This window comes from Daphnia pulicaria, chromosome 1 (assembly GCF_021234035.1).
Source record: "Daphnia pulicaria isolate SC F1-1A chromosome 1, SC_F0-13Bv2, whole genome shotgun sequence".
Lineage (NCBI taxonomy): Eukaryota > Metazoa > Arthropoda > Branchiopoda > Diplostraca > Daphniidae > Daphnia > Daphnia pulicaria.
Window position 1 is genome coordinate 26,003,493 of NC_060913.1, and position 27,975 is coordinate 26,031,467.

The 27,975-nt window shown below is 42.4% G+C and overlaps 5 protein-coding genes across 5 annotated transcripts in view; 3 read left to right on the plus strand and 2 right to left on the minus strand.

Annotated features, from left to right (window-relative positions):
• The window catches only part of LOC124320214, a 186,511-nt gene extending 174,600 nt beyond the window's left edge, over positions 1-11,911 (minus strand). The window contains exon 1 of the mRNA XM_046782965.1: positions 11,892-11,911. The gene's annotated coding sequence lies outside the window, so the exon portion shown is untranslated. The remainder of the gene's footprint in view (positions 1-11,891) is intronic.
• LOC124314010 overlaps positions 1-27,975 on the minus strand; it is a 379,219-nt gene that overhangs the window by 203,907 nt on the left and 147,337 nt on the right. The window lies entirely within an intron of this gene.
• LOC124316310 (serine/threonine-protein kinase DCLK1-like) lies at positions 19,343-22,244 on the plus strand. The gene is given in 10 exon segments (XM_046782179.1): positions 19,343-19,525; positions 19,590-19,687; positions 19,750-19,801; positions 19,864-19,989; positions 20,053-20,199; positions 20,267-20,432; positions 20,495-20,688; positions 20,691-21,160; positions 21,191-21,523; positions 21,671-22,244. Coding segments are annotated over 7 exon segments (825 nt in total). The 5' UTR covers positions 19,343-19,525; the 3' UTR covers positions 20,733-21,160; positions 21,191-21,523; positions 21,671-22,244.
• Positions 22,625-24,502, plus strand: LOC124316443. The gene is made up of 4 exons (XM_046782402.1): positions 22,625-22,754; positions 23,180-23,921; positions 23,959-23,972; positions 24,065-24,502. The coding sequence occupies exons 2-4, from the start codon at positions 23,190-23,192 to the stop codon at positions 24,066-24,068; spliced, it is 750 nt and encodes a 249-aa protein (XP_046638358.1). The 5' UTR covers positions 22,625-22,754; positions 23,180-23,189; the 3' UTR covers positions 24,069-24,502.
• LOC124320243 (ubiquitin carboxyl-terminal hydrolase 47-like) lies at positions 25,186-26,946 on the plus strand. The gene is made up of 4 exons (XM_046783031.1): positions 25,186-25,276; positions 25,359-25,732; positions 25,800-26,218; positions 26,286-26,946. Exons 1-4 carry the CDS (start codon positions 25,186-25,188, stop codon positions 26,944-26,946), a joined length of 1,545 nt encoding a protein of 514 aa, XP_046638987.1.

Here is a 27,975-nt window from a genome sequence, read left to right on the forward strand (position 1 = left end):
CACGACTTGTTTGAAGACAATTCATTTTACGCCGAGTAATACTTCGGGGCATCGGTGTAGTAGCTCGGGGCAACGTCAATTGTACTTGGGCGCTTCGGTGTTGTAGTAATTAAGGGCCTCGATGTAGTAGGCAGGGGGCAGCATACGTAGTCGTGTAGTATTTGGGTGCCTTAGTGGTGTAGTACTTGGGAACCTCGGTGTAGTACTCCGGCTCTTTGGTGATGTAGCTCGGGGCAGAGTTATACTTCGGAGCTCGGTGTAGTAGCTCGTAAGTTGTAGCTCGTAGTAGTAGCTCGTATGGAATTGAGTCAAACCCAAACCAGCCTCTTCTGCTGGAGTCATTTCGAATCTACATCAATTGAATATCGAGTCATTTAATTGTTGAAGCTGAAATAATTTGAAGAAAAAAAAAATACCTTTTGCCACGTTCTCTGGTTGTCTCAATACTAGTTAATGCGGCACGACTAAGATGTTCAGCTTCGGTCGCTGTCTGGAAAAGTAAATGCGCGTAAGATGACGAACTGAGTCTGATGGTGATGTTCTTGTCGCGAAGGAATTTCTCCGTCTCGTCCATTAACCTCATGTTGAAGCGACCCGCGTGAGCAGCCGCGTTCACAGAGTAAATGTCAATACCCTGATGCTCACACATTTCACATTTTTCTTGGTTTTCTTGATAGCTTCGCCATAACCTGTTGAGTTAAAATAAAAATCGATTTGAAATAGAGCTCTGGTACTGTATAGGAATACCAAACAAAATTTAGGCAGTGAAATATTTACCGTTACGGCGAAGATCCGGACAACAAGTTCCTGGTTGTCCATCCGGCAGTTTGCAGCAGGCAGTATTGGGCAGTAGTGATCAGAACGAGATCGTACCACACTACGCAATCTTTAGCTAGCCGGCCAGGGCTATGACCACTCGTAACCACCAACTTTAGGGCAATAGTAAGGATATTCGTTGCTGTATTGATTGACAGCTGTTTGGACTGCTGTATGGATTGACACAGTAGTGTATGAAATGTCGAGTGATGTCTCAAGTTTATAATTAGATTTCGGCACGGTATGAATAGGGACATAGGGAGGAAGAGCAGGTTCAACTTGAGGAAGTTCAAAGTAAGGTGGCAGTGTATAGTCGATGGGGGCGAGTAAGTCGGTTCAGGACTCGGTGATGTCTGGTAATTCGGGTTACGATTAGGTTTGACCTTCTCGGTCTCAAAAATCGGTTGGTAACGTCCATCGAACGGTAATTTAAATTCAAAGCCCAATCCAGAGGGATCGTATAGTAGCCTATAGCTGATCGTATTGAACCACATCATCGTCGCGTCGCGCCGCGCCGCGCCGTGCTAAAGTCTGTTGGGTTCGGGTTGATATTCAATGTGGCAGGTCGATTAAAGGGATTTTGACGTATTCAAATATCTTTTTAATTCGACCATTTGACCCTTTCGGTTTCTCGACGCCTTCGCTGCTGGAGAAGACAGAAAACAGCACGCCAAAAATGAGCACGCCAACCGTCCAACGCGGCAACATCTTGAATTCTTGAAAATTAAATAAATAAATAAATTCAGCTATAATTCATGCACGGAAATTGGATACGCCGGAGATAATTTCAAGAGGGTTTGCCCGCTTGTAAAATTTTTATAATAGGCCAAATTGAGTTCCCACTGCAGCCAAACGGTTAACAGGTGGTTGTAACGTCACAAATATAAGTTTGACAAGAGTGTCATGAATAACGTTTAATTATAACTTCACTCTTTTTTATTAAAAATCGCACCACCGCTATTTAACACTGTTATAACTACATCTAAAGAAATTCTAGACAATATTAGAGACGTTCATCACTCCCCGCACGAAACTCTACACTGCAGCGCAACCAATATAAATTAATCCTTCATTAAATGAAAATGAATGAGCACTGACCTAAAATGAGGCCTTAGAACTCCAATATTGTAGTAGGCCCACAGTTTTTAATAATAATACACTTGGCAGAGAATAGCAACTCAATGGGATGTATGTTGCTGTTTTCACGACACCTGGTCAACTGACTCTGCTATGGAACCGTTTCTCTCTCTTGTGTTTATATACCCGATCAGGCGGGAAAGTTTGGTGGAACAACGTTTGACAACTACTACATTATAAGCCAGGCATATACAATAGCTTACCTTCATCCAGCCTTTCGCTATACAGCAGTAGTTTCCCACATAATGATTTCCTGTCTGTTAGAAATATACCTGCATCATAGACGAGAGATAGTCAGATAACGCATATAAACAATCTGTTCTATCATGCTGCCTATGAACCATCTTAATTAATAAAAGCACTTACGGCTGGGGAAATAATGTCAAGTAGATCACGGAAGTATTCAGCGCGGGGAAGACCACACAGAGCACGATTTATAAGCATTATAGCCGGGAAGACCTGAATCAACACAACCAATAAATATCCAATCATTTCTTTTGAGATTTCAATATATTACCGCTGATCACGTCCACGTTGTAGGTTGAGGGCCACCAAATCCATACCGAAACCCTTGCCTCCCTCTTCGAACGAGTGGTTAGTAATCTTTCCCGAAAAATTAATTAATTAAGAGCTGAAAATCAAATTTAGCTGTATCTGCATTATACCTCCTCTGCTGTGAAATAATTGTCAAAATCTTGTCCAGGCTGAGTAGCCAAACCAATCAGGAATTTGTCAAGGTTGCCAGGTGTGTAGACCACTTGTGATTTGAAAAATGTGTTGGCGTAACAGAACGTGAGCCTCCTTCTTTCTTCTATAATTCACAAGACTGAAAAGGAAAATATAAACCCGTTAAAAACCAGAATCTCCCCCCAATGATAGCTAATGATTAAACTTACTCTTCTTTTCCTTGAATAAGGGTATGGCCGAATCGAAAAGCAGCGGTAGCGAATTCGTTCAAAACGGTTGGATTGATGTTCTCATCGTAATCGTCGCTGAATCCATCTTGAAGTGGCAGCAAACCGAGTTCCTGCTTTTTCGCCACACCGATTACGATGGGCAGCCATTCGTTGTAGGTATAATGTGCTGCATCTGAGCAATCGGAATGCGCCTGGCCTCTTGCTAAAGACGCTCGTCATTCCAAAACGGGTTCAAGTAGGAGAGCTCCGCCACAAGTCTGTTGTGTTCACGCATGAAAACGGTGTGCGTGACAGCCAAGTTAAAACAAAGGGTGTTCGTTCGACCGCGCATCACCTGCGACAAAAGTGGTTAATGTGCAATTTTGAAAAACATCGTTTATGGTGTGTGGATTTTCCTCACCTGCTTTGAAGCACTTGACATCTTTTGGTCGATCAATTCCAGAAATGGCTTAAATAATGGATCGCTATCCGGCGGCAGCAAGTCCAATTCGTGATGACCCATTTGAGGAGTTACCTTCCAACTAATACTAACTCGGCGGCTTTATTCTTTATTGTCAGAGCCGTAGACGTTGGAGTGATCCAAAAAATGGGTCAACTGATTCATCTGAAAAAGCATCAATTGAAAATGCAATAAAAGTGGGTTACATCTTTGGCAAAAGAAATACTGTCACACTATGACTGGGCAATTTCAACCCGCTGACATCCCATAAAGTTTCCAATTGGACCGCCGTTTCAAAGTAGCAATTTAGGGTAATTGAAATGACTACGCTTCGAGTGGTATGTTAAATTTATGTTACACAAAATGAATAACACATGTTTTGCCTGTCGACTCGCCTCTGATGGTGTCGACATTAATTGCTGTACTGTAACGGTGAGACTCTCTTCCAAACGACTAACCTGTTCTCCATGACCGAAGCTGCAATCAAATGTGGGAGCCGGAGTAGAACGAACGAAGCTCATGCAACGTTGACCGAACTTGGAGAAAAACGGATCATCATTTGGAATTGCTATGGGCATGCATTCAGGATGAAGAAGCTCGGTATTGTTCAAACACATTCCTTCTTCTGTGCAGCACTGGATGCCCATTCCGTTGGCGCGCGTCTAGCGACAAATTAAATATCGTTTTAGTTTGTGAATTCTTGCTAATCCAGCGTTCCAATAGTTAGCCTATATACTCATGCGGAAGACCGGAGTCGATGTTAAATCGTGATCCACAAATTGGCTGTACTGCTGCATAGCCCATGTGGTGTCTGTCTCTCGAGGGAGCATCAGCGTCCAAAATCACAGAAATCGACACTAACCGCCGACTGGAATGCCCAATAAAGCATTGGATTATTTTACAAAGGACAATAAACTATGAAGAATACGTGAATGAAAGTTTATGGCTTGCTTCCAAACCCCTCGGAAATTTATACTATATAGAGCACCGTAAGGAATAGTGTGCAATATTTTTGTTTGCTGTTACCTGCTGCTGGGAAGATCACCACCGTCTCCAGCCCGTCGTGGAAGCCAAACACCTATAGAGAGAATTATTGCATATATGAATTGATGTGCCAACTGTCCTACATAGTTATTATTTTGAGTTGTTTACCATCTGCGTACGCTGGAACAAGGGCGCGCTGAAATTGGGTGCGAGACTTGCCCCAGAAGGAACGTTTGATGTTGTTGCACGAGCCGTCCAATGTCCGGAAGGGAGAACGGATTGTCTTTTGATCACAAAGAGGATCAGCTGGACACGTCTCCTTCAGAATCGTGTCTCTTATTAGGTTGAATTGATTCAAACCGAATCCGGCCTCTTCTGGGGTCATTTTACAGAGATTCAGAAAAAGATGTTCATAAATCAGATTCAATTTTGAATCGCAATTAACTTACCTTTTGCCAAGTTCTCTGGTGGTTTCAACACCACCAGGTAAGGGCTCCACGACTGAGCAGGCCTGACTCGAGAGTTGTCTGGAAAAATAACAAATGTGTCGACTGGGATGAACTCGGTCTGACTGTGATGTTGTTGACGCGCGCAAAAGTGAATTTCTCTGCTGTTTCGTCCATCAAGCGCATCTGGAACTGGCCCGCGTGAGCGGCAGCATTAACAGAGAAAAGATCAATGCACTGTTTCTCTAACTTGACGATTTTCTTGTTGGCTTGTTTGATGGGCCCATTATGACCTTTGAAATATAGAAAAAACGAAATTAATTACATTCGTTGAAAAAGAATAAAGAAAATGTGACTCACTGTTGTAGGGAAGATCGGGGCAACACATTCCTGGTTCTCCATACGCCAGTTTGCAGGAGCTTCCCGGAGTGATATAAGAAAAAGATCGTACCAAACAGCACAATCCTTGGCCGGTCGGCACTGCGATTCATAACCACCAACCTTAGGGCAGTAGTAAGGATATTTGTCGTCGTATTGGTTTGGACTTTCCGGATACGGACTATCGGGTTTGTAAGCACCAGGATAATGAGGGGGTTTAGCAGATTCATGATGAATAACAGCCGGTCTGGGTGAATAAGCTGGTTTCGGCGGTTCGGGGCTGTAAGGTACATAAGCTGGCTTTTCGCGTTAATAAGCGGTAATTAGCTGTTTTCGGCTGGACATTGGCAGGTGGCTTGATTGGCTCAGCAGCAGGTCTCGCTGGCTCAGAGTGGTATCCCGGTCGGAGTTTGGTATTGGAAAACTCCGGTCTTCTGAATCTCGAACCCGAGACCAGACGGATCGTATTGAACGACACTTTCGTCCTGCTTTGAATAGTCCAACAGATGGCTAGGGTTCCGGCCCAAAAAAAGAGGGTCGGCGTGAGTGATGTATTGACGACCGGTTCGGGCACTCTCTTTATCGGCTACAGGCTCTTTCTCTTCCTCGGCATCTGCATTGTCGGCAGCAGCAACGAACAGCAGGCCCATCATGAGCATTCCAATTACCCATCGGGACATCATCTTCAGCTGCAATGAAATCAATTGATAAGTAACACCTTTCTCCACTCAAAAAAGAAAAGTTTTCTATTATTGGTCGGGAATACCATTCTGGCCCTGGTATGGCTGCAAGGCTGCATGCGCTGGATGCAGTAATCGGCCTGGTCGGGGCAGCTCGCGACGGAGCTCATCCGGCAAGATGTAAGGGTTGTCGCCAGCCAAAATGCGGAACGAATCAATCACCTGCGATGGGAAGGAAAATCGCAACAGTCGCTCAAGTCAATTGACATGGACGGGGAAAAAAAAAGGAAAATGTCTGGTGGTATGAAATAAGATGAAAACCTGTTCGGCCGTGTCCAAGTCGGTGGACTCTCGCGTCGATCGAAATCGAGGAAGGCATCGAATAGAACGTAGCCGCTGTTGTTGGGATCGACGATGACCATGATGCGCTGGAAGCTGGAAGTCGATACCTCCCTGATGAGCTTGTCCTTGCCGAGTGAATAGCCCAAACTGACGAGACATGACTTGTACTCGTCGGGCTTCAGGTGGCCCGACACGGTTCTTGTCAAAGTGGTTAGTTAAACGAGCTTCGGAATTCGTTCAACTGTTCCTGGGTCATACCTTAAAAAATAGAAATCAAGAAATGAAATCAACAACAATTATTAACAGAAAAGGGACTGCCGTAACATGGGACATAACAGACAGTGCGAGGCTCGAGTGCATCAAATTCAACAAAAAACAAAAAGATTATGCAAGGGTTTAACGATCTGTCGCTTGTCTCTAGGAGAGCAAACATCCGCCCAACCGAGTCAGCACAATTACAATTGAACTGCTTCACATCCATTATAGCGTGTGAAGCAACATTTGGGTGCTGCATGTTTTTTGGGGGGGTGATGATGATTGATGAAAGCATCGGAAAATTGACGTTTCCTGTCGATAACCAAACTTGTTAGACTTTGATACCTTTAGAATCGCGCGTCAAAATCTGGTTTTTCAACTTTGTTGATGTTCCGGTTGATGGAGGTGAGCAACTGCTCCCAGCCGACTCGAAGCGTTTCCATGGTGTAGGCGGTTTAGGCGGTTATGAGTGTGTATCGGTTTTCAAACACCATCGATTCTTGAATGCCCTGGTTGAGCTTCTCCAACTCTTCCATGTGCGACTTGTAGGCGTAGACGTTCTGCTCCTATTCTTTCAAGCGGACCAACTGATTCTCCAATGATCCCTGAACATTCATTCAGTCGACAAAATACACAGAAAATCAGTTTGACGACATCAAAAGGAGAACAAGTCTTTGAAGAGACGGACCTGCATTCCCATTGCGATCAAAGCCACGGCGTCCATTTGGCACTCAATCCATGGTCCATCCGAGTTAGCCTTTTCGGCAAACTGGCGGCGCATAAGCTCATTGTTCTGTTGTTTACGAAGCCGGGACGGCCTCCAGAGTGCCGTCCCTTTGAGGAACCAACAGACGGACTTCCGCCCATTTGGAAGTTATGTCCTTAAACAAGAGAAAAATCAAATTAGTCCAACAACAAAGTACAACTTTTAAGGCAATTGAAGGGCTGGAGAGAAGGGTGAAAAAATCCGAATAAATAAAAATGAAAAACGATAAAAAAAAGAACATTCCCCATAAAAGAACATGCCCCTTCACCAAGCAAACAGGCCATGGTTTACCTTGGGTGATGATTCATCCTTTTAACAAAATCAACGAGCGTTTGCAGCAGTTAGTTTGGGCCACACAAACACACGACACATAATAAATAAGTGATTTTTTTTTTTTAAATCAACGCCAACGTCGACCCAGTTGATAAGCGCCAAATTAAATTTAAAGCACGCAAATATAGTGAATCAGCAATAAAATCGTATCGAAATTATTTTAAAAACAAAAAACGACCCCCGTGTTATCTCCGCGATAAAAATCCGCAGCAGAGGAGTCGACAAGAGCAAGTGAATAATTTTTTTTTTTTTTTTTAATACCTTGGCCGTAAGACTGGTGTATGGATTGTCCAAGCCGCCGGGGATGCTGTGCTGGCTAGCAAACGACTCGACTTGTTGAACCAGACCGACTGATCGATTGGTATTCCTTATCCGCCTCGCCAAGCGTGGCTTTGAACTCTTCGTGAGCATCCAACAAGCCCTGGATTTCTTCCATCGTGTGGATGATGAACATGTCGACCAAATCCTCACGTGCTCCATCCAACCAGTTGTTTAAAGGCTATCAGTAAATAAAAAAGAAAGATAAGCTTTTGAGAAAATGAGAAAATCAGCCAATAATATGAAATTAGCTATCCAGAGTATAATGTAAGTAATACTGTACAATTCTAGAACAGTTTTAAGTTGTTCTAATTTGCCGCGTTTTTCCTCTAGTTTCCGATCAGCTGAACCAGCAACTACTCCTGATATTAGAGAAAGCGGGCTATATCGAGCACTTCCTGCAGTTGTGCAATTTTTTTTTTGTTTCAAATGGCGTCCATTGACTTCGGATTCGTAGGAGGTCCACAGAGCAAAAAAATCTACGAATAAATTGAGAAGGATTCAAGTTTTCTTTAGCACAATGAGTTCTGTTTTTCTCTTTTACCTGGGATGACGGACTTCCATTTTCATTTTCTGCTTCTGCGTCCGATCTCCGTGCCGAATGACGGCCACAACACGACGCAATTCCATCCTGGCAAAAACGAAATCCTGATTAATTATCGTATCGACTTTTTCGCTGAAAACATTTTAATACATCTTGCCAAAAGTCGTAGGCACTATCGGTGGGTCATCGAGCTGGAAAGGCAGAGCCCACGGAATATGTAAAGTGGGCGCCAAACGACGTGGAATTATATTTCCAAGAATCCTGGCGCAATCGTCGTAGTATTTTGCCGAATTTTTGACAAAACTAAAGCCAGCATTGACATCACAAACGAACGACCTGCCATTCGCCCTAACCAAGATACTTTAATTGAGCATTAATAATAAACAGCATGTAAATAGGAAATTACCTCAAGAGGTCAAAGCCGCTAACGGTTTGATTGATTGTTGATGAATCAATGAATCAAACCGTCAAAGGCTAGACAAACTTTACGCTGTTATTAACGTCCGCCTGCAGGGGACTATTCAGTTCGCTGGGTGGAAGGCTGAGCGGCTCAGAGCTGGCCGACGTTTCATGCTCCTTCACTCGACGTCCGGAAGAGTCGGAATCGACGGAAGTAATAGTCTCCGACATGCTTTTCGAGCCGTTCTTCAAGTGACGCAATAAAACACGCTGACTCATTTGCTGGTTGGGACTCGACGGATCAATATCCGGAGCGATGGCTGCGGTGGCAAGTGGAGGAGCTGATGACGTCACGATTTGATCCTCTTCTTCATCCGCCGAGGGAAGTTGAGACGAGTTGAGGGATGAGCAGGCGAAACTGGGTGGTGCCGGAAGCAACTCCTGAGCGTCCTGAGATCCCGGCCAGGGTGGAAACTGGACCATGATTTCCTTCTCCGTCTCAGATAGTTCGGCGGATGGGGGATCGGTGGGAGCTGGCGGTCGCCTGGGAGGTGGAGTGGGCGGATGGGGTGGATCTAAATCTGAATCGCAGGTGACGACAAAGGAGGTGGTGCCTTTGTCATCCGAGCTGGTGGTCCCACCACCACCTCCGCTCTGCCGGACAGCGACGGATGAATGCGGCTGGAGGACTGTAACTTGCCAAGTGCTGCCATACTCGTCGCTATAGTTGCCGGCCGTATCCGGACACGAAACGTTCGAGTCGAACAATTTCTGGGCCTGCAGCAGTTTGCCTTCTTCCGCCGGATTGGGAGGAGGTCCATCGTGCGGATGAGGCTCCGAATCAGACCAGACGACATCTTCCACGTCGGTGAAGCCCAACGAGCGGTTCATGTCTGGCTTGGCCGGAAGCAAGGAAGCAAAGAGATCGTCGTTGTTGAGACTGCCATCATCGCTGGAACCGCTTCCGCTCAAGTAGCGGGTCGGGTCGTGAACCAGAACGCGACCGGCCACAATTTCTTCTTCGACGGGCGAGCGCGCGTCCTGATTTAATTTCATTTGTGTATACCGTGAAGGGCTGGAGGGCCGGCAGAGTGACGCTGCGGTTGGTGTTGGCCACGGGTTTGTTGCAGCCGTTGTACAGGTTCTCCTCGCTGGCCCGCCGGACGCACAAAGCCGAAAAGAAAGACGAACGCGATTTCTTCTTCTTGGCACCGTGATCCTATGGGAAAGTGATACATAGATAAAATAAATGTTAACAAAAACAAGTTCAATCAAAAACCCCCCAGCAAAAGAATGCACTTAATAAAGTCGTTCGACAGCTCAGCTCGGCTATTTATGAGAATGCTCTTCCGACTTCCCATTCACATAAATAACACACACAGATATATTTATTATAAGAATGTGTGTCTGTGTGTGTGTGTCTATACAGATGCCGTGCATACAGAGCTATCTATATGCAAATGATGTATACACCCACCTAAAATACACGTAACACGAATTTAGAACACTAGTTTTGAAAAAATAAAAAAACAGGAATTCAAATTTTCGCGCCATGTCGAAACACAATGAAACATTCCAATCCCGATAAGATACGGACTAATAACAAAAGAAGAAAAAATAAAAAGAAGTTGGGTGCTGGTTTGATCGATTGTTTGTCTGCCATAGTTAGACGTCGGACAGGATTTTTTTCACAGGAGCCTTTACGGAATCTTGGGACAGATTGTTTCGCTGCGCCACGAAAAACAAAAAAAGATAAAAAGTTTCTTTTTATTTCCGTCTGCTGGATGACGACATCGTCGCCAACATCCAGATCAGATTTCCTTTTTGTTTTTATTCTTTTATTATTACGCCCTCCCACCGTGAGATAACCGCATCTTGTCTGCTGCCCTGCTACTACACCGACGGCTCCCACATCCAGCACTTCCGGACATTTTTCCCCTCCCCTCGCATTGACCATTCCTTTAGGGCGAGAAACGAAAGATGCGTGATTACTACGTTTCCACCATTCCAGCGCAGAAACCTAACCTAAACCCTATTCCGTCTTCCAGTTCTATAGCGTGATTCAAACCGAAACAATCATAATTTCCGCACGCAATTTCTATATGAAACAATGGCGTGAGGCAACAATCAACGAGCTACAAATTGGATGTGTGTGTACCTTTTAGGTTAAAAGATGGCGGAGCTAGAGAGAAGGGAGAAGGGGTGCCGGAGCAATTGACAAGTCAAAACAAACACAAGCAGGCGGCGGCGGTGGAAGATGTCAGGCGCAATCGGTTAAAAGTAAAACACGGCGACACGAAATTCGCCTTCGGTGCTGGCGGTTAGTGAATGACTGACGTCTGTCTCGACCTCAAGGCCGTTTTCCAACCTGGCAACACAAGACCCGTCTCTATTTTAACCCCCACCACCACCACCCGTTTTTCTACGTCCTCCCATCTTTTGTCTATTTATACACGCGGATGGTGAAAAACAACCAAACACGGAAGGAAATCAGAAAAAAAGAACAAGATGTGTGTGTGTGTGTGTGGGGGGGGGAGGAGCGAGCAAACATCTGTTGCCCGGCTTCTTTTTTCTACTCCGGGTGTTTGAGCTAAATTACTGCACATGTGTGTACGACTATCTATACCCGATAATTGTCTAGGAATAACTGAAATTAGCGCAATTCGATATAATAGGAGAGAGAGAGACGACGTGATAAATCAAAAAGAAAATGATGTGTGAAAGAATAAGAATAAAAATAAGAAAAAGTAGGAGGAACCTGGCGTTGCGTGATGCTGTTGAATGATGGCGTTTCCGACTCCGGCGCTCGTGTCCGAGTCTCTCGAGTAAGCTCTTATATTGATCGCCATCTTTTTGGGGGGCTCCTTGTTTTTTTTCCTTTTTTCTCTGATGCTTCGATCCTCCTTGCTGCTCCTGGATGAGCTGGTGCCCTGGATTGGGCTAGTGCTGCCTTCCACACGAGTGAATTGATAGGTTAATGATGGATAGACTGTAGAGCAGAGAGGCCTATGTAGTATAATGGTGAATGCTGACACACAATCGTTTGAGGAGCTCAAACCTACAGGAGCGAAAGAAAACATGGGAGTCATTTAACATTTAATTCTTAATGGATATTATAGCCCACAACATTTTCATACCTCTTCGTCCATGGCTCCTCTTCCCCCTCCTGTGTGTCTAGACAACAAAATTCAAGAGAAAATCAATAAACGGAGGGCAAAACAAAACAAATCAACACATCAAAAAATGCCTCGAGTTCTTACGACGTGATCTGACGTGTTTCTATGACACAATGATCTAAGCTGATCTAAAAGTATATAACCATTTTACTAGGCAAAACATTTACATCTATGATGCAACTGAGTTGCCAACTTGCCATGCATCTGACTTCCTTTGTTTAAGTGATTCATTCTTACGGTTTAATTAATACAATTAAATACTTTGACATACCGCATAATTCTTCCACGATACAAGCACGACATCGTTTTTCATTTTTAAGTAAAAACCATCATGGGATCCTGTTGGCTTTGCAAACAAAAACAATCAAGTCTGGGATTCTGGTTTCTGGATTGACATTTGATTTTGGTGTGCAACATTGCCAGGTTTAAAAAAACACATCTCACCACTCTCACTCACCATTATGCGGTTTCCCGTCGGTTTAGAAACCGTTCCCTCTCTGAATCGTGATAACACATTACTCATACCCATCGCACGAAAGTTTAAAATAAAATCAGATTTTTGGAAACATAATTAACCGACGTCGCCAGAGGGCCATAGGACAATAGCGTCGCCGTGATTCTTTGATCGCGCAACAATAAAATAATGTTATGACTTCCTGCGCTCTTTTATTTTCCGTGCATTTGGAATTAACAGGCCACTTTTTAAAAAGTAAATTTTCTTATGTATCTTCAAGCCTTTAATAACATGCGCAAAAAGATCTTCGACTAAAGACTAAGGGGTAATAAAAATAATAATTTTGAATCAAACAATCGATGAATTAAAATTGTTTTTGAAAACATCGGCGTGAGTCATTTGATCAACGAAAGCGACAGCCCCTTTCCTAAATATTTGCCGCAATTCCAATTGAATTTGTGGAAACGAAAAATATATTCCCTAAGAATCAATCAGTGATGGCAAATCAAATACAGATTCTGAATTAAACATACTAAGAAAGACACGCCCAGCAGCACTCACGAAAAATGAATAGCCGTCAAAGGCTGCGTTAAATATAAACAAAAAGAACAAGGTGCAATGCGACTATGGGAGATGATAGATTGCTGGTCCGTCAGTCCGTCTCTACATCTCGTCACGGCACATTGAGAGAAACAGAAATTGATTCAAATCAAAATGCTGGGAGCATTGAACAGGCCCATCGTAAAGCCACATGCATGAGAAAAGTTCAACTTTAAATAGCATTTTCCCTTGAAAAACGTGACATTATTGGTCCTTAATTTAAGACTGCATGGGCAGGCATATCGCTACTGGTGATGGGAGTTGTCAGAATCAGAGTAATTCTGGAGCGGTAATAGATAATGATTAGATCTATATTACCGCTATATTAGCTACTCTGCCCAGAATAGCCTATGCTACTGCTTTTTAGCTGGTCGCCTATATTTTAAAAAATATTAAAAGGGAATTTAATCAGATGATTGCCAAAAGCAACTCACCACCAGATGTCTATAGCATCGCCGTGATGACGCAATCTTTGATGACGCAACCATGACGCAACAAGCCAACAGCCAGAATTGCATTTTAATTTTGCCGTTATTTAAGTAATAGTTCGTTATTTTTCAATTTTAATCATTGAACTTTAAGTGTAAAAATAGGGAGATATAAGTTGAGCAAATTAAATGCAAATAACTTGCAAGGCTATTTGACTGTGAAATAAAAATCCTTCAGGATTGCAGTTGCGGAAGGGAAAATTGGATGCAAGGTTATATAAGGGCGCTTCGACACGAGGTGATGTTTAAGAAGTTGCCACACACAGCACGAACCGTTTCTTTCTGAATTTTTACCACAAAAAAAAAACAGGACGAAACATGTCTAAAAGTTTAGGAGTCCCATTTAGCAACGGTATGCTTATCAATGGCGACACCTTGGGTGACACCAATCCCAGAACTCTGACTCCCTCAAGCGGCATATCAACAATGCCAGCAAACCCGAATAGCAATACTAACCTATTGCCAATACCTATAATACCTAACCTTTACCTGAACAGAAATTCCAATCAGACATTTCACAATGAACAACCCGTCTTTTGGCATGGCCCACGCAATGCCATGCCAGAAAACCAGCGCTGCCTAAATACAACAGCCAACATTACCATAATTTGCCAACCAAATACGGTGTCGGTCAGCGTCGTCGAAAGACAAAGGGAATTCACCCAATACCGAACCAGACAACAACTAAATAACGACAACATGGTATTTCAAAGAGAATACCGACGACCGCAAGAACATGCGGTTCGATTTCGCCATCCGAACCAATTCGATCGATTTCCTGATAACCAATTTTGCAATCAACATCACCTTGATCGCAATGAAAGAGCTCATAAGCCGTCTATAACTTGGTTTATACCTATGGGTGCTTCTGCCGCACCCACGAAAATACAACCCGACGCAAAATCGTCTGCCACACCTGATACAGGTACTAGACTAAAAACCGCAAAACACACTGATTCCAAAAACCCGGCTAGGGTAATAAAATTAAAAAAACCAGACCATAATCCAGCAGATAACCCGGGTCCCGGACTGAATTGTACAAAAAAATTTTTTTTACCGATGGTGATCAACGATAAATTGGTAACTATGAAAATTGATTCAGGTTGCCACGATTCTATCATTAGCAGTCGTGTCTGGCAGGAGCTTGGCCGACCACAATTAGATCCTGTCCCTGACAAGAGGTATTCGGCAACTGGAACTGAAGTCGTGTTAAAGGGACAATTCATCGCACGCGTCCAGTACGCCGGAACGATTTTTGAGCTACCTGTTCAGGTGTCAGACAGTATGGACACCAGAAGTCTGATGGGAAGGCGCTGGTTTCCTACTCTCAACTTGGATTGGAATGGCGTATTCCACTGCACCTCGAAAATTCACCCATTACAAGAACAGACGTCAGAAACAGTCCATCAGGAACAACAAATGAAGCTCTACAAAAGTCAGCACTTCTATATTCAAGTCAAAGTCGAGGGCGTCAATCTAATGATGATAGTGGACACGGGAGCGACACAGTCCATTATCAGCTCGGATGATTGGGAAAAGATCGGCAAGCCCGAACTAAAACCGACGGAGATTGTCATTGTGGATACGAGCAATAAGATCGTGCCTCTGACCGGTCAGTGCACAATCTCCTGCGAGTACAATGGACAAAAAGCAGCAGTCCCAGTTTTTGTTTGCAATGGTAAACATATCCCATTAATTGGGACGAACTGGTTTCCGCAATTTAAATTCGATTTCAATAACATCTTTGCGAAAATAACGTTCAACCAGACAGCCTGCAAAACGAAACCAATTCAAAGTAGTTCTTCCACTGAGAGAACACTGGTACCGGAAAAGATTTCCGTACCAGAACCGGACGTCAAAGAGATCCAGGAAGAATTAAAACTTCCAGAAATTGAAAAAAAAAAAGAAAAAAATGTTTGGAAAAGCGGTTTAGATGTTTTAAAAAATATATTTAAACGAAAACAGAAAAAAGATAAAACGAAAGATAAAAAGAAAAAAGATAAATTAAAAAAAGAATAAGATAATTAGTCGGAAAAAAAAATGAAACGAACGGAAGGGCCAGGAAAGTTTTCGAGTAAAAAATGACCGGATGAAAATAGAGGGGAAAGGAATTGGAATGTAGAAGGATATGTAAGAAAATGACTGGAAGAAAAATGACCGGAAAGAGATGTAAGAATAAGAAAAACGAAACGGGAAATGCAAATGCCTAGCCTAAATAAATAAAGGGGAGAAAAAAGAATCCCGCAATTACCAAATAAAATCATCAAAATGGAGACATCACAGTTATTTTCGGTATTATGTCAATTGCATATAACGTACCAGCGAATGTTTGCTTCTGAAGAAACCAGTCCTCTATGAGTCGCCAGATGATGGCGTTAAACACCGGCATGATTGTACCCTCTACGACCTACACATCACACAACAGATGGACCCATTCGTCGAACAAATAGCGCATATGCATCAATCAGTGATGGCAAATCAAATACAGATTCTGAATCCATATATAATAAAAGAGCAAGCTTTTGGGGGAGGGGCTTATTCATGTCACAACGCTGTGATTGGTCAGTCGAGTCACTGCCCAGACATGCCCAAACATGCCCAAACATGCTAATCACCACCAGATGTCTATAGCGTCGCCGTGATGACGCAATCTTTGATGACGCAACCATGACGCAACAAGCCAACAACCAGAATTGCATTTTAATTTTGCAGTTATTTAAGTAATAGGTCGTTTTTTTTCAATTTTAATCATTGAACTTTAAGTGTAGAAATAGGGAGATATAAGTTGAGCAAATTAAATGCAAATAACTTGCAAGGTTATTGAACTGTAAATGAAAAATCCTTCAGGATTGCAGTTGCGGAAGGGAAAGTTGGATGCGAGGTTATATAAGGGTGCTCGACATGAGGTGATGTAAAGGTGTGACTACCAATACACTGTTTCAACTGAAAATTGTTTTTACCAAAAAACACGATAGAATCAATAGAAAAAAGCAAATAACTGATTATTTACCCAAGACAAGACAAAAAAACATGGCATATATAAATGTTGGCATTCCGTTTAGCGACGGTTTGTTGATTAGTGGGGAACACGCCCACTCCATCAACAAAAAAACCATAAAAAAACATGTTAAACCAGACAAGGGTACAAAAACCCAACAGCCATGTAGTGTCTCCGACTACAATCCAACCGGAGTCTCACAAGGCAGCTCAGTAATATATATTGATAATCTAAACGGTAACATTATAAACAATTACCGATATGAAAGTAAAAAAAGCAATCGAAATCAATCAGACCGTCGTTCAGATCGATGTAGTACCAATCCTGCTGAACGGAACGAGCGAAATTATCAGACAAACTGTAATAATCGATACCCGGAAGTCTATGATGAATCCGGGAATGGAAACAGCTCTCCGACGGTACGAAGGACGGGTAATCGTTATCCGGTCCAGATGGACATTTTATGTGATCAAAATAGCCCTAACCACCAACCTAAAGGTGGTAACAGGCGCCATATCCAGAACCACGAATCTCATAGGAGTCCCCAACCAACTACCGTTTTTATCCAAAATTATACAAATTATGATAATAGGATTATTCACCACTACGGATGTAATCCAATTGGAAATACAAATTCCAATGGCCAACAAGGTCGTCATTTTAAAAATTATGACGGAAACCAGAATCATCACGACGGGTATCACCCCGATCGTAATGTTTCTGGAACCACGATTGAGCAACCAGTACGACAACCAGCAAATAAGGCTAAAATACATCCAAGCCGGCCATCAGTAGCGTGGACAATTCCGATGGGTGAAACTGCGACAGCTCAAAAGAAACAAAAAATAAAAAACCAAAAAGAATTTGAAGCATATCCTGCGGAGGAGGTTACGGAAGACGCTGCTCGTGCGCATGAACCGGAAAATGTAGAACCAGAACCGGAAGTAGCTCCAAGTGAGCAACTAGATGAACCCGACCCCCACGAACCCGAAGAATACTCAGCAAAATATTTACCGGAAGACGCGGCTCGTGCGCATGAACCGGAAAATGTAGAACCAGAACCGGAAGTAGCTCCAAGTGAGCAACTAGATGAACCCGACCCCCACGAACCCGAAGAATATTCAGCCCTATCTTTACCGGAAGACGCGGCTCGTGCGCATGAACCGGAAAATGTAGAACCAGAACCGGAAGTAGCTCCAAGTGAGCAACTAAATGAACCGCACCCCCACGAACCCGAAGAATACTCAAAAGCAAAATATTTACCGGATAACGAGTATGCAACACCTCCGATTCAACCTGAAAAAAAGGTCCGAAAAGGGTTGGGGAAATTCTTTTCTGATATGTTTAAAACAAAGAAGCAAGAACCGGTTGGGAAAGCTAAACCTGACAAGACAAAACCTACCGACGAGACGCTCGCAGAAAGAACAACTCAGAGCGAAAAGGAAAGAAAAGTCAAACAAACTAATACCAATCAGCAAATGGCACAAGGGCAACGGGAACAGCAGCAACCAAAAGAAGACGGGAAAAAACCCTCAGAAAATAAAAAAAATTGGTTCAAAAAGAAATTAGAAAAAGCAGAAGAAAAAATACAAAAATTTGGTAATAGTGTTAAAGAAAAAAAAGATAAAGGGATAAAAAATGTTAAAAACGGGGCTAAGAAAGTCACCAAATTTTTTAAGAAAAAATAAGAAATAAATAAGGCGCGATGCAGAGGAAAAGAAACGGAAGAAATGGAAGACAAATCTCGAAGAGATATGACCGGAAGAATAAAGCGGAAGGATGGGACTGAAAGAGAAATGACCGGAGGAAAAAATGAAAGAAAGTGGATGGAAGAAATGGACTGGATGAATAAAGCGGAAGGATGGAATTGGATAGGACTGGAAGAAAAGGAAAAGAGGAAGAAAATGAAAGAAAGTGGACGGAAGAAAATGACCGGAGGAAGAAAATGGAAGAAAGTGGATGGAAGAAATGGACTGGAAGAAGAAAGTGGAAGAAAGTGGACGTAAGAAATGGACCGGATGAATAAAGCGGAAGGATGGGACTGATGGATAGGACAAGAAAAGGACCGGAGTAAGCGAATGAAAGAAAGTGGATGGAAGAAATGGACCGGAAGTAGAACAGGGAATTTGCCTGGATTATGGATTTCGAGGGAATGGAATGGAATTCGAGGGGAATTCGACTGGAAGATAAATGACTGGAAGAATAAAGCGGAAGGATGGGACTGGATAGGACTGGAAAAAAAGGAACAGAGGAAGAAAATGAAAGAAAATGGACACAGTGGCCGCTCTGGCGCTGGGCAAATTTTTTGCAGCGGGCCTGGGTCTGGTCCTGTAACGGCGCCTACGCTTGCGCTTATCTTGTTCCTTGGTGCAGCCCAATCGGTTTAAGAGCTCTTGTGGCGAATCAACCTTTCTACGCCGATCTTGAACTGTCGCAGGTCAACGGAACCCTTTGTCCTCGTCGCTCGGCTTACACGCCAACCCTCAATTCGCGTTTGGCTTCACTCTGGCGTCACATTTCAAAGTCAGCGAGCCTTTCGAGTGGCCGCAACGGGCGTTTCAACCAGCGGTTGTTCCATTGCCTGATTTCTCCTATTTTAGTCCAGTGGGTCGCGACGCGGCCAACAGCAGTCCGCCGTGGAAGAAAAAAAGGACGACACAGGTGCATGGCCATTCAGGACGGTAATAATGATGAAATTTCTTTAAAATCTGTTTCTGGTAGATGATGAGTAACTAATTAATCAATAATTTTATTTTTCCAGTCTTTCCGAAGGAGTAGCTTCGTGGATCGGAAAATCCGTCACCGTTTCAGAGCCGAGCCGAGCTGGATGGAATTCGGAGCTGCTAATACACCTACCGGTCTCCCATCCAGTGCTCATTTGCATACTCATCTACAACCGTCATCGAGATGACGGTGCCATTCCCTTGGAATCGGAATCGTGCCGCCTTCTCATTCGTTCTTTGGAAGGATCGCTCACACTTTCTCGAAGAAAAGATCTGATTCTTCCCTTCCACGTGTTTATGAAGATCCGGATGAACTGGCTTCTTCCAATCAGGTTTGATTAATGCCATTTCAATAATAACGTGCAAGTTTTTTTTAACAGGATGAATATTTATTAGATGGTCGTGGATGTGCCAATAGAAGTCCAAATTCGGTATGAGATCGGACGTATTATCGGTGACGGTAATTTCGCAGTTGTTCGTGAGGGAATCGACAGGTAAGCAATCAACTCTTTTGTTGTTAAAGGTTTAAAATACAAGTTTGTTTTTGTTTGTATAGGCGAACACGAGATCGTTATGCTTTGAAGTTAATTGACAAAAAGCGTTGCCAAGTAAGAAATCAAGATTATCTTTTAAACATAACAAGGTAATTAATTTTTCGGTTTATTGCTAGGGTAAAGAAGTGGTACTTGAAAGCGAAGTTCAAGTTTTGGGTCGTTTAAGACATCCAAATGTGGTTAAGCTGTATGATGTCATTGATGCCAACAGCATTCTTTGTCTTGTTTTGGAACTTGTAGAGGTAAGAAACCCGGATATTCAAAACCCGGAGTTAAATTCATGTTTTTTCATACATGTTAAACAGGGTGGCGACTTGTTTGACGCTATTGCAGCTGCCGGCAAGTTTAGTGAACCGGAAGCCAAACGAATGACGTCGGATTTGGCTTCAGCCCTTTCCGATCTCCATTCGCTCAATATTGTCCATCGTGACGTGAAACCGGAGAACCTTTTTGTAAGATTTACATAGTTGGATCATTGGAATCGGTCAAGTGCCAAGAACATTTTAATTCTCTACTCAGGTCGTGAATTTACCAGACGGAATTCGCTCCTTGAAACTAGGCGACGTTGGTTTAGCTGAAGAGACGCATCAACTGCTGTACACGGTTTGTGGTACACCCACTTACGTGGCTCCCGAAATCCTTCTTGAGACGGGATACTGGCTGAAAGTGGACGTATGGGCTATGGGTATGGCTTCCAATCATAAGTATTACTTACATTCATAATCATAATAATAACTCGTTATCTAGGAGTTATTGTTTTCATCCTACTATGTGGTTATCCACCTTTCGTGAGCCCAACCAATGATCAAGAGGAGCTTTTTGAAACTATTTTGGCTGGACATTTTGAATTTGCATCACCATATTGGGATGATGCTAGCCAGATGGCTAAAGACATGATTACGCTCATGCTCCAAACTGATCCTGAGCTGAGATTTTCTGCGTTGTAGAGGTTCTCCAACATCCGTGGTTAACGGTCTGTCTTTGAATGTACAAGTTTCTTAAATCTTTTAGCCATTAATTTTTTTTTTAATTATTCGCAGGAGGATGAAGATTGGCCCGACACTTAACAGTGTAGTCGTTTAGGACTTCATTTTGACACAAGTCATTCTGCGACTGAATTGTCAGTTGCACAAGTTACTGCTAAAACTTCACCCAAGTCACTATTATCACTGTAGGTCTTTAGTTGTACGGTGTCTTTCTCAATCCTCCGTTTATCCGTGTTTAGTTTTTTTTCCACCACCCAATGTTTTTATTTCTTTATATTTTCAATTCGGTTTATGCTGGTTAATGATAACTGGTGAATAACAGCCATTTGATTTTTTAGGCCGAATCGACACCTTGTCTACATTCGTTGCAAGTGCTCTGAGTTGGGTTGCACCAATATCCCCTTCGATTTTCTGTTTACCTTATAAGGTAAACTTGGTAAACTTGCTTCTATAGAAGCAACACCAAACCTGATTCCCCTCGAAAAGATTCTAGGCATCTAACTCTGAATTCGAGTCACTTATTATTCTCGTCGGGACATTTAATTTGTTATCTCACTAAATTGACGATATTTTTTCAACTCGTTGATATCTCTTCTTTCTTTGCACTACTCTAGTCTTGATTTAAGTTTTAAACTTGTGCGTAACCTTACATCTATCTCCTGGGTCTACTTCAACCCCCACACCACTCAGCACCCACTTCTGCCAGCCTCGTTTGGATTCGTTTTTTACTAGCGTTATTTTTTCCCCTATACCCTTCTTCAGTTGCCAGTTCAACCCAAACACCTCCATCGTAAGTGGATTGTTTTGTTTTGTTTTCATTTATTTATTATTATTATTATTTCTTCTTTATCCTCCCAAGTGTCGAATTCTTTTATCCGGACAAAGGGATACAGTAGTTGTTTATCGACATAATCGTTTTTTTTTCTTTCGTTTTCAGACTACAGCATTGGAGATGCCATTGAAATTTATGTGGAAATGTGGATCTCCGCGGCGAAGATTGCCACTAGTAAAATGAGGAAATTTGGAAAACAAAATCAGTTGATCGCATGATCGACACCTACTACTACTAGAACGAAAATGTCTTGAAGCCTGCAACGAACACGCTTGATGGAAGAAAGCGAGACATTCATGCAACGTATTTTCTCTTTATTTTGAGGCCCAATTGTCAAAAAGGCATTGATTTATGTTGCACAAGTTATTACCCTTGCTTGTACCGTATTTGATACTTTCTTGTACAAGCTTGTGTACACTAGTAGCGTGCAGGATTATGGTAGATGCATGAATGCTGATCCGAGTTGCACCTAAAAATGTTCTTCAGATTTAAAAAAAGTTTAGATGGCAGCTATTGAAATAGAAAGCAAAGGGGGAAGGCTATTGAAGAAGTATGCAGTTCTAAACCAAAGATGCAATTAGAGTTAACTTGTTGGGTTTTCTCCTCAATAGAAAATGGGAAGAGTAAATGATGCACGACAGTTGCCTTGACGGTTGCCCTTTTTTATGAAGTGATTGAAGAAAAAAAAATAATTGAAAACATATTTTGATGTCTCATTAAAGCTGTCGTTTCCCCCTCTATGTTCCGCAAGTTCTCATATTTACCCCTTTTTGCCCATCCCTTAAACTTGTTCTCTTCCATTAGTTGAGTTAGCTATCTTCATTTTAACAGTTATCCTACTGTTAATGTGAAATAGCAATCAATCAACAATATACAGATGCCACAATAAAATGTTTTCCCTCGAAACAGAAATTCACAAGTTTTCCCGCCAATGATTTTTCCATCGAAACAGAAATTTTCCCGCCTGCACTCAGCGCCACAGTTGGCCAATTTTAGAGTTATAATTTCGAAACCCTTAGGGCATGTTAGTGGAAGCAAGTTCGCCTAATGGTTTTCAAAGTAAGGTTAATATTTGGACGGATGGTGATGAGGTAGGATCTTATTTTCCGTGTGAACAACTTCACGTAATTATTTTTATAAAAGAAAGTGCTGAATTCGAGCTTGGTCTAAGGACAGTGAAATCCCACAGGTAAAAATATCATGGTTACTCAGCTTTTAAGGCACGTTTTCACTCTTCACGTTCCGCCCAGGTGCTTTCAGTCGTTTTTTTCTCTAAATATCACCACCATTAATGATCCTTTGCAAGTTTCTTGGCTGTTTTGGAGATTGCCATGATTTGGTTTTAAGATCTTTGATGAGAATGTAAGAGATTCATAGCAGTCAATTCAATGCTCAATTTCAACTAACTCGTGTTGATTTTTTCTGTTGAACAAAGGCATTGTTTCTCTAAATTTCCATGTGCTATATCTGAGTAGTCAGCGTTTAAAAACTAAAAGTATTTATCATCACATTGGTCATTTTATGCGAAATGGTATCTTCATGCTTACATCATGTTGCCGCTGTGTTATGGTCTAGTGGAATAATTATAAAATAATTACTTTTGTTAATATCTAGAAATTGAAAAATGGATTTCAAATTTTTTATTCCACATCCTCTCGGCCAGATTGGCCCGTTTTGCACAGCTGCCGGCCTCTTTTCCAATGTTTTTGACTTGACAGATCTTCCAACGAGCCAAGAGAAACTAAAGGCTGAGGAGCTAAAGAATGGCGTCGTGATTGAATTGCACTCCTACTTCTCTCAGGTTAAGGAAACGAGGAGAAACTTTGCCAGAGCACTCAGTCTGTTTTTCGACGTTAAACTGGATTGGACAAACCAACGCGTGGTGAGCCGGCTTTTCAGCAAAGCAATGAATCCGCTGTTAGCTAAAAGAGCAGATCTCGCCAGGTGTTATGTTGCTCCTACTAGTCGTCGGGCCTCTCACTCCAGAAAGATGGTTAAGCAAGAAAACGGTCCGCACGAACAAATTTCTCAATTCGATGCTGCTGTCTTTGTTATACCTCCGGACGGATTTGAAGATCCTAATCCTAATCTCCAAGTCATCAAAACCAGCGACAAAAAAGTCAAAAAGGATTTGGATGAAGGTAAATTACCCGCCTCCAAGGTGTGTAAGCCCACTCAAGGACAACAATTGCTTCAACTTCAAACCCGTTTTGATGCCTTCCGCCGTGCCCAGCGCAAACACAATGCTGCATTCCTTCGCCATATTCACCTAATCCAGCGTCAACTCCAAGATGTCAAATGGAAAACCTCAAAGCACATTCTTCAAAACCGACGTCGTTCCATGCCGTCGTCCATGTACGTTTGATAGGGAGATATATATGATATATATGATACCTCACCCTTCTGTGTGAGTTATGTTTAATATCTCGTTCCATTTCGGAATGGAGTACGTGTGCATGCTCTTTTTTTTATTAATATTAATATTGGTTTTATGTATAGCTAATTTTGAAAACACCAAACACTTTTGACTGCCCTCGATTCCCCGAGTCTTCACCTCCCCTTTTGTTCTCTACGCTTCAAACCCAGAGAGAGATCTATTGCTCGTCCAGTTACGCGCATCCAAGTGAAGCGGAGACCGAAGAAATTCGGAAATTTCCTTGACGGGAGCCTAAATTCCGCGTTCGTTTATTTTCCAAATTGATATTCTGTTTGTTTCTTTTTCTGGTCTTTTTTTTATGGGGCGTTTTCTTTATATCATTTTTTGTGTGTGTGTAATGTTGTGGGGAATTTGTATAGTTTTTCTTTCTATTGTTTATTTTCTGGGATGTGTTTGGGGGTTTTGGGTACCATTCCAAGATGGTTTTTCTCTTTTGTTTGGGGGTTTTACACGGTTTCGCACACAGATGTTCGCAATACATCGACGAGTTTAAAATTAAATTCACTGTTTGGTCTGTATGTTTTCATATTTGCAGATTTTATTGTTGGTGTATTTTTTAGATTTGTGAGCATCAAGCTTATTTATTCAGAAATCGATTGTCAGGGCACCAGATTTGTGACAATATCTAGTTCTCCCACGTTGTACCCGAATTGAACTTCAAGTGCCCGTGTCATGGGATTATTTTTTCGGCTGTAGCTAAGCTGGGAACATTTACTGGTTGCGTGGCGTGTTTATTCCCGCCCGCGTACTAATGCAACGTTTTATACCCCGAGATCCATCACCAGCAGAAATAAGAAAGAAGAAGAAGGTCTCAAATCCTCGTGCTTTTATGTCTCTGTTTATTTTTACGAACAAATATTTAAAATCTATTTATTTTTCTCTTTTTAGATGTCCTTCTGTTGGCTTAGATTGTAGGAGGAACATTGTTGAGAACAGGAGCAAATAATTGTCCAAGATTTAAGGCTGCGTGGGTCACGACCGTCTACCCACCTCGATTGGATGCACTTTGTCAGTGACTTCCTTACAAATTATAGCGCAGGTAACTAAAGCTCTCGACTACACGCAAAACTCCTATCCGCCCTGTTATACATTTGTGTCGATATTCTCTTACCCCATTGCAATGGACAGCTAAAACGGCGCAACTAAATGATAAGTGATAATGGGCCGTCCACATCTGGAAAAAATGTATCCAGCGCCGTTGTTGTTAGACGACCTGCCAGCTGCGGAGCACATGCCCGAGAAGTTAATTAATGCGCCTTCTACGAGGCTCCAAAGTGAGCGAGCGGCGAGCCACAAGTAAAAATGTACGGTACTTACACTTCAGCAGACATCTATCTTTATTTGAACTTGATCAAGACGACTCCCTGTCCCATTTAGAACGCGAACGAGCCTTGTCAGAAGGCGAAGAAGAAGAAAATCGCCGCCGTCGCCTTGGAGACATTGAAGACTTTACTGCCATTTCTGCGACTTTTCAAGAATGCTATTCAGAAGGAGAAGAACTTCCTCAGAGACTTCCTAATTCTACCTCGTCTGTCTCAGCCAGTGAGGACAGTAGTTTGAGCTTGACGGACAGTGATCGTACACTCTTGGGTGATCCGCCTTTAGCTGAAGAAACCGACTGCGATGTTGAAATGGGTCTAGCCACTCGCAGAAGAAATGCTTTGGTTCAAGTCGAGCCGGAATCTGTCGATACAATACCGGAACTGGAGACCGTGAAATTTTTTTTTAAGGTTTGTAATCTGGAAAATTTTTTTTTTATTAGTCCTCATTTTATAAATAGCATATTTTCCTTTATAGGTGATGTCAATCAGTGAAGATGCGGATGAAAAATGCTGCACGGCCATGGTTGACAAGCGCATCCCGTTGGCAAATTTCAAATCAGAACTAGAGGTGCTTCTAAATGTTCCTGCAGAGTTTCTTTTAGTTTATAAAAAAACCCCAACAACGGCGTCTACCTTTGGAACAACGGAAAGGGAGTGGGCTCAACAAAATGAAACCCTTGGAGACGACCCACAAATATCTGTTCGCCTTGGTCGAGCCCTGAGACCGGGTGAAGTGCGTGGCAAAATTTTTCAGCTGAAAATCAATGACACCCAAGAACGTACACAGTTACTGTTTGAATGGGTGCTTTCAACTGGTGTTCAAATCGGTAAAATGAAACGAGACATTTTGGCCGAAATGAAGAGTCGTCATGGCATTGAAATCCCTCCTGAAAAGTAAAGTATTCACACAGTTTTTTTTTCATACCAAATATTAATAAATCTCTTTGTTTGAATGATTCAGATGTATCTTGCGCAAGAAACACTGGCGTACACCGTCTACCGTCTATGGAGCCGAAGAAGAAGTATTGGACACTGAATTACTCTACATTTTCAAAAATTGGGAAATGTTTTTACAATTGTTGGATGTTAACAACCCCCTCGAACTTTCGTCAAATTATCGAGGAGCTGAAACGGTCATCTTCACTCGTCGGTGGCGACCGAGCACATTTACACTGGAGCCTTTTGTCGACACGCCTCTTGCCGAATTTAATCGTATTGTGCTGGGTCGAAAATTGTCAGAGGTGAGTGGTTTGAAACCCGAACAGATCGAGATAGCCAAGGCACCCGGAACTTTTCCTTGCGAGGGCTCCCTTCTTGGAATCCACGATGATATTACATGGGTCCCCTTGCTGACGACCGGTTCGGATGACGACGGCTCCTTCAAATACCCTTGCAGCGTGCAGACGGACGGTGATGTAGTCTATTGGCGCGAGAAAGGCGAGCCGCTCAAGAAGCTAACGGAACAGGAACGTAGAGAGATTCTTAGCCGAGAGAACACTGATTCAACCGCTTCCGGAACTTCCTATTCAACCGTTTCCGCTTCACCTCGCAAAGAACGCCCGCTCAGAATCTTTATAGACTCGCCCAAATCTAGCAGCGTGAAAGAAACGATTGAAGGGTAATAACGTTTTTCTGGGTAATAACAATCCAAATGTTGAACCTCTTTTTCGCAATTCAAAAATGGCGCCTCTCTCTAATTATGTGTGTACATATTAATGTCACCTGTTTGTGGTTGACTATTTCATAATACACAACTTGAAACTTATTTGTTAATGTCCAAATCAAATTGTTTCACTCTTTCATTTCCAACTCGACACGTAATTAATCGTCAAATTCGTCAAATCGTCAATGAAAAAAAAAAAAACAACATCGTTAATGAAGCCGCTTATTTGGCAACGTTTAAAAACCACCCCTCACCCCTTTGCCGGTTTCCATTGTTTCTATTGAACGTCGATGAAATGTCAAATCAACTCCTCCATGAGATTCCGACTTTCTACTTTCTGCAGTGTCGAATTCATCTTTAGAATCGTGTTTTTCCTCCAGTTTCCTCACAGATTCCTTGAACAATAATAAGTGTAGAATTTTGATTTGTGTTTATTAGTTTCCCGCCGTAATTCTTCCCACACAATGATTAGCAAGTATAATATACCGTACGTAACTTTTGTTGACAGCCATCGTCTCGTTAACGGTCTCTCACCAATATATCTTGTGGTAAATGCCATGACGATTCCCACGACGAGACGGCCAGCAGGAAGAATTTGGATCCGTGAGAAAATAACAAGAACTAAGGTGTCACCACTTTTATTACATGACTTATTTTCTTTATCTTCACAGGTTACATGACTGTTGTCTGTGGATTGCAGCCAAAGTTTCGTGCAAAAGAATCAGCAGGGCAACGTCCCCCCAGTCAACTCGATGGAAATCAGACCGTTGACGTGTATTCATCATCCAATCCAACATGACCAAAGGTGAGCACATCGAGTATCCCTCGATGATGGACAACTTGGCTTGTCCTCGTGTAGCCTACATCCTTGTGAGTAATGAATGTATTCACGAGAATTTTTTTTTTCAATTTTAATTTCTTAGTCCCTAAATTCTGCACTTGTATGGAGTAATAGGAGATGTCCAGTGATACTTGCCCTTCATCCTCC